At 57.1% G+C, this 6,745-nt stretch overlaps 1 protein-coding gene across 1 annotated transcript in view; it reads left to right on the top strand.

Moving 5' to 3' along the window:
- Positions 1 to 2,503: 2,503 nt before the first annotated feature.
- The window catches only part of SLC37A4 (solute carrier family 37 member 4), a gene marked incomplete in the record, with an annotated part of 5,932 nt that continues 1,690 nt past the window's right edge, over positions 2,504 to 6,745 (top strand). The window contains 6 exon segments of the mRNA XM_014589259.2: positions 2,504 to 2,911; positions 3,303 to 3,635; positions 4,500 to 4,732; positions 5,034 to 5,277; positions 5,778 to 5,936; positions 6,182 to 6,267. Coding sequence (XP_014444745.1) covers positions 3,488 to 3,635; positions 4,500 to 4,732; positions 5,034 to 5,277; positions 5,778 to 5,936; positions 6,182 to 6,267 — 870 coding nt within the window.

Genomic DNA, 6,745 nt, shown 5'->3' with positions numbered 1-6,745 from the left:
GCATAGTGTGTAAGCTGCCCAGGACTCCAGGGCAGACTTCTTTTGTTACCCAGCAAATAGTACATCTATGATTAAACAAAGAATGGGCTGGCAAGTGGCATGGTGGTTAAGGGTGCTGGACTCCCACAGAGCCGGCTGTGGTTTGAGTCCCAGACCTAGTGGCTTGCTTTTTCACTCTTGCTCTGTCCCTCTCTGGTCAAATTATAAATAGATAAAGTTAAATAAAAATTGTTAAAATTAAAGAAGACATACATTTTTTACTTTGTAGGGGCTAGTATCATCACCCCCAAAGTGGGAGAGGGTCACCAAGGGGTCTGGTCACCCCACATCCCCTTCCTCCAGCCCTGCAGCCTGTTAGATCTCGGGGTCTCTGGACCCAGCATGTTCCAGGCTGACCAGGCCTGAGAGTGAAATCGCAGGTACCTTGTGAGAGGTGATCTCTGAGCCCAGGTTACAATCCTGCCACCCTGCTCCAGCTGGCCTGTCTTATTTCTCCTTTGCCTCCACCCTTCCCTGATAACTTCTGCTAGTCTAAAAGATGTTTCTTCTCAATATTGGTCTTATTTCTCCTTTGCCTCCACCCTTCCCTGGTAACTTCTGCTAGTCTAAAAGATCTTTCTTCTCAATATTTAAACACTTAACATTTTTTTTCAGCCATTTTCCCTTGGAGTCCATAAAAGCCATTGCTGTTGAGAAGCTTATCTAAATTTTTGGAGATCTTATCTGAATCTGCTGAACCCTCACAAGGAACTATGAGGTTGGTAAGAAAAGATCTCAAGGAAACTACCCAAGGTTGGGGCTGGCAGATGGCATAATAGTTATGTTGCTGGACTTCCGTGTAGTTGACCACAGTTCGAGTCCTGGACCTGGGTGCTTGTGCATGTGTGCCCAAGATCCTGAGAGGAGAATGGAGAAAGGATTGTGGCATGGCCATTCTCCCTGGAGGTGATTTCTTGCTTTCTGTCTCACTGTCTCTCCAGTGAGCCCACACGCCTTATAGCAAAAATCTCTCTTAAAAATTGTTTTTTGGAGGGAAGCCAGCAGGTAGTGTGGTGGTTAAGGACGCTGGACTCTCACATTAGCTGACTGTGGTTTGAGTCCTTGGCCTGGTGGCTTGCTTTCTGACTTTCTCTTGCTTTGTCTTCCTCTGGTCAAACTAAAAATAAATAAAGTTAAATAAAATAATTAATTTTTTTTAAATCTCAAACAAAAATTTTTTCTAACTATAGGGATCAGCAGGTGGTGTGATGGTTAAGGTGCTGGACTCCCAAGTAGTTAACTGCAATCTGAGTTCTGAACTGGTTGGTTTGAAACTCATGCCCAGAGAGTGTGTGAGCCCAAAATCCCAAGAGAAGAATGAAGGAGAAGGGATTGGAGCATGGTCATCCCCCCCGGGTGTGTGTGTGTGTGATTTCTTGCTTTCTATCTCTATTTCTGGCAAGTGCACATGCCCTATAGCAAAAATCTCTCCAAAAAAAAGAAACATTTCAAATTGTGCTTATTATTATTATTTTGGTGGGGGTTGCCAACTTGCTGAAGAGACAATAAGAAGGAGAGCGAAAAATCACCCTCCTGGAGGCATAGCTATGCCACAGTTCCTTTTCTTCCATTCTCCTCCTGGGATTTTGGGCGCACATGTTTATGTGGCAGGCAGGTTTTTCAAGCCGCTGACCCTGCATCTCCAGTGCAGTTGTTCATGCCACCACGGCATCTGCTGGCCCCAAGGACTGTATTAATTTTTTTTACAGAAAACACCGTGTTCTCCTGCAAGCCCTTTCTCAGTAACTCTAGAGCAAGATTATTACCTTAGTACTACTCCGGGTGTGTTTGGCTTGTGGGAGGCATTCATTAAACATTGGTTCGTTGAATGCAATCAGTTAAGAAGTGGACATACGCGTCCAGTCCCTAAGGGGCGCTGTCTTCATCTACGAGCCAGTGAGACCAGCAGGACAAGTGGACGCTGCTAGGGCGGACTCTGCCGACCAGCTCGAGTTGCCTGAGGAGGCCCCGCCCACGCAGCCCATGGCGCAGGCGCAGCGCTCGCCGGCCCAGGCCCGCCCCGCCCCGTCCCGTCTGGTCCGGGTTCATGCCCACGTTCAGGTACCGGGCGGTTTGAGGGGGAGGGGCGCCACCCTAGGGCGGGACTGGAGGGGGCGTTTCATGTCTTGGGGGTCCGTTTTCGGGGAACCCTGAACACTTATACAGCCCGGAGCTGTTCCTGAGGCTGCCTTTTCCTGGATGGGAGCCAGTTCCCGGGTCTGGGGGCCGCCCGGGCGCTGCCGGTGACCAGCGCACGCCCCCTCTCTTATTTCGCCCAGCCCCGAGGTCTCCGCAGTTCTCTAGCTCCTGCACCCCTGGCCTCGTGGTTCTCAGCCCGAGTCGGGGGTCCTGGGTGGCTTGAGGACACCGGCGCTGGGCAGGTGCCGAGAGCCGCTGCCTTTCCGCCTGCAGCTCCGGCTCCCCGCCGCCGGCCTAACCCTGCAGGCTGAGCGAGGTGGTGCCGGGACCAAGGGGCCTCGGGGAGACCATGCGCGGGCGCCTGCCCGCTTCGCCCACGCCTTGTGCTCCAACTGCTTTCTCAGCCGAGCAGAAAAGCCGGGGGCGTGTTGCCGGGGCTCCGGGAAGTTGGGCGACTGGGCACTGCTGCCCGAAGACCGCGTGCACCTTCCTGCCCACGGGCAGCCCTGGTTTTGGCCCTTGCCACCACCCCTCAGTAAGACACCAGACCCTGCAACCCCCAGCCCAACGGATGGAAGTCCAGGCTGATGTCGCAGGGTAATGGGCTCTCAGTGGCCCCGCCACGTGGTGGGCACAGCCGCCCGTTAGTGGAGCTTTGTGCGTGACACTGTGGACCCTCATCAGGGGAGTGCTCTCAGAAATAGTTACGGCCTTGGGTGCTAAGCATAGCCAGGTAAGCTCTAGAAGGCTTGGAAATGAGGTTGTTGAGCAGGTGTCTGAGTGGACACTAACCTGGCGCCTCCAGCAGCACCTACAACCAGTAAGCCCTTCATAAGCCTTGCAGGAATGAATGGGAGTGTTCTGGGCTGGCGAGCAGGACTGGGTAGAGAGCAGCTCTGCTCACCTTGCCCCTGCCTCCCCCGGGCTCGGGCAGACAAAAGTAATTAGGTTGAGCATTTAATCACAGCTGGTTTCACGGTAGGAAAAGAAGGCAGGGGCAGAAATCTTGGAGACGCAGGGTGCTGGCCTGCAGGCCTGCAGGCCTGCCTCTCTCTGGGACCCAGCGACCCTCCCACCCCCCCAGTTTGGCTCTCAGGACGCTCCTGTTTTCTTGTCTCCCGCAGGACACTGGGTTCCCTAGGAGCGCTCCAGGCTTAATGATTGTCCAGAAGGTGGCTATAAAGGGAGCCTGGGAGGCTGGGTGGAGGAGCTGCAGAAAAAACAACTCAGCAGATCTGGGCACTGAGAGCTACGCGGAGGAGCTGTGGGCAGAGGCTCTGGGTCCTGGCGGGGCCTGCTCCTTTCTACCATGGCAGCCCAAGGCTACGGCTATTACCGCGCCGTGATCTTCTCGGCCATGTTCGGGGGCTATAGCCTGTACTACTTCAACCGCAAGACCTTCTCCTTCGTCATGCCGTCGCTGGTGGGAGAGATCCCTCTGGACAAGGATGATTTGGGTGAGCTCGGGAAGGGCAGGGTGGTGGGCCCAGGGACATAGAGCCAGCGGGACAGGCTGGGTGCTTGTGGCAGTGTGCGTGCACCAGCACGGGGTGTGTGTGGAGCATCCGCACAGCACAGGCTGGGCCAGTCTGCGTGTGCCGGCAGAGTCTGCGATCACGTATGTAAGTGTGGGTGAAGGACTGAGGAGGCTGGCTTATCTGGGGGGTGTGCGTGTGCACGGTAGGCTGTGACCCATGTGTGCCCTTGGAGGCTGGTTATTCTGAGTGTGTGGGGGGGGGTTTCTGGGGTGTGTGCGTGTGCACGGTAGGCTGTGACCCATGTGTGCCCTTGGAGGCTCTGTTTATTCTGAGTGTGTGGTGGGGTGTCTGAGCATGGCTTCCACACCCGTGCTGCTGTTGACACTGAGCACTGGGATCTGGGAGGTTGGCACAATGACTTAAGTGGCCTGACTGGCTACCTTCCAGAGGAACGAGGGCCCAGATTCCAACCCTGAGCCCCAGGTTCAGAGGTGGGGCAGCAGAACTGCCAGTGACTTGGGTGGGCGTACGGGGCCACTCGTGCTGGGGAGGGGAGCTGCCATGTGCACCCCTGTCATATCCCGACAACTGCAGCCAGAACTCTCCAAGAGGCTGAGAGCTCCCAGTTCAGCCTGGGGCTAGTGCTGATGGGAGGCCAGAGAGGTGGCAGAGGGTGACAAGTGTCAGGGTTGCAGCAGAGGCTCCTGTTTCTCTGGGAGGGAACGTTTCTCACCCGGCCAGGTACCTCTCCACACCTGACCCCATCCTTCCTCCCCCTTCCTATGCCTCTGCCCTGGTTCCTAACCCCCCAGCTATCCTGCACCCGGCTCCCCTCTCCTGCAGGGCTCATCACCAGCAGCCAGTCGGCAGCCTACGCCATCAGCAAGTTTGTGAGTGGGGTGCTGTCCGACCAGATGAGTGCCCGCTGGCTCTTCTCCTCGGGGCTGCTCCTGGTCGGCCTGGTCAACATCGTCTTCTCCTGGAGTTCCACTGTGCCTGTCTTCACGGCGCTCTGGTTCCTGAATGGCCTGGCCCAGGGGCTGGGCTGGCCTCCATGTGGGAAGGTCCTGAGGAAGGTGAGCACTTCCACAGAGCCTGTCTAGACTGGCATGGAGTTTGGGCCTCAGAGGTACACAGGAGCTCCTCTTCTAACCCGCTGCCTCCACCCCCAACCTGCAGCAGGTTCCTGGGGGTTCCCGTCCAGCTCCTGTTCCTTGCCAAGATATTTTAGGAGCCTGGGAGTGGTGGGATCGGGTGGCAGAAGAGGGAATTGGCCCTCTCCCTCCTGTAATGTGAGCTTCTGGGTCTGCCCCACCCGATCCCATCCTCAACATGGCTGTGGCCTGGGCACCTACCCTGCCCCCCTTTGCCCCACAGTGGTTTGAGCCATCTCAGTTTGGCACTTGGTGGGCCATCCTGTCAACCAGCATGAACCTGGCCGGAGGGCTGGGCCCTATCCTGGCCACCGTCCTCGCCCACAGCTACAGCTGGCGCAGCACGTTGGCCCTGTCTGGGGCCCTGTGTGTGGCCGTCTCCTTCCTCTGTCTCCTGCTCATCCACAATGAACCTGCTGACGTTGGACTCCGCAACCTGGACCCCACCCCGGCCAAGGGCAAGAAGGGTGAGCCCCGACCCAAGCCGATCACTGGGGTACCTCTGATCACCCTTCGTTAGGCGGGTTTTGTTGAGGACCAGTGGCATGGCATGGCATGCCTGGTTGGTCCTAGCCGGTGGAGGCAGGGGAGGGGTTGATGGAGGCCAGGTAAGGAGTAAATACAGCTCACCGTCGGGAGGCAGGGAAGTACCAGACTTGCGGCAGGCCCAAGTTCTGTGCCTCGTGTGGTCCTTCCTCACCACAGCAAGGCTCCCTGTCCTCAATAGTATCCTCAACTTAAGTGGCGCGGCTGCCTTCCACCATCCACCCTGGTCCTCAGTTTCTCTTTCATTTGTTGAGGCTCACAGTAGACTTGTGGAGAGGGTGGCAGGGGGGTGCCCTCCCTTCATATCAGTCCTGCAGTGCTCTGGACTCTGCCCCTAAGGCTGGTTAATGAATGGTGGGGGCTTGGGTGGGGGCAGGGCAATAGGAGCAGAGCCTGAGGCCTGGCCCCATCCCACCTCCAGGTTCCTCCAAAGAGGAGAGCACCCTACAGGAGCTGCTGCTGTCCCCCTACCTGTGGGTGCTCTCCACGGGCTACCTGGTGGTGTTTGGAGTGAAGACCTGCTGCACGGACTGGGGCCAGTTCTTCCTCATCCAGGAGGCAGGACAGTCTGCCCTTGTGGGTGAGAGGAATGCTGGGACGGGGTGGGCTGAGGAGCAGGAGCTGCTGCAGAGGATGGGGAATTCAGGCCCTGCTTCCTTCTACTCATTTTTCTGTCCTGTGAGGCTGGGCAGTACACAGGGCAGCTGTGGCCAGTCACCCCTGGGGACACTGTCTCTCTCTGGGTTTCAGCCATGGTGGGACAAGCCCAGCATGTAACGCCCTTCCATCCTTCCTTCCCTCTTCCCACCACAACTCCCACTGCAGGTAGCTCCTACATGAGTGCCCTGGAGGTTGGGGGCCTTGTAGGCAGCATTGCAGCTGGCTACCTGTCAGACCGGGCCATGGCAAAGGTGAGTGGGCAGAAGGGACAGGAAGGAGGGTCCCTCTGAATTGTGCCAGGCAGGCCCTGGAGACATGGGAGTCCTGGGGCAGAGGCAGGTGGGCATGTGTTGCTGGGTGAGGCAAGAGTGGTTCCTTCTACTCTCACCCTTCCTGGGAGGTGGAGGTAAGGCACTGGGGAAAGGGGAGAGCTGGAATTCGCCGTAGCCTGGGAAAACGGAGGTTAACAGACTGGGTGCACCTGCCCAGCACGCGCCCTAAGCCTGCCATGAGGTGGATGGGATGTGGTGGAGTTTGCCCTCAGAACGTCACAAGCAGGCCCCAGGGCCTCCCAGAGCTGCCCAGCGCCAAGAACTGGCGGGGGATTGCCAAAGACCCGTCAGTAGAGGCCCTGCTGTGTCAGAGTCCAGGGTGAGGGTTCTCTAAGCTGCCCTGACGTTGCTGGGGCTGTGTCCACAGGCAGGACTGCCCACATAAGGGAACCCTAGG

This window comes from Tupaia chinensis, unplaced genomic scaffold (assembly GCF_000334495.1).
Source record: "Tupaia chinensis unplaced genomic scaffold, TupChi_1.0 Scaffold000348_1, whole genome shotgun sequence".
Taxonomy (NCBI): domain Eukaryota; kingdom Metazoa; phylum Chordata; class Mammalia; order Scandentia; family Tupaiidae; genus Tupaia; species Tupaia belangeri.
The sequence above is the reverse complement of the archived record's forward strand: the minus strand, read 5'-3'. Positions and strand labels throughout refer to the sequence as shown.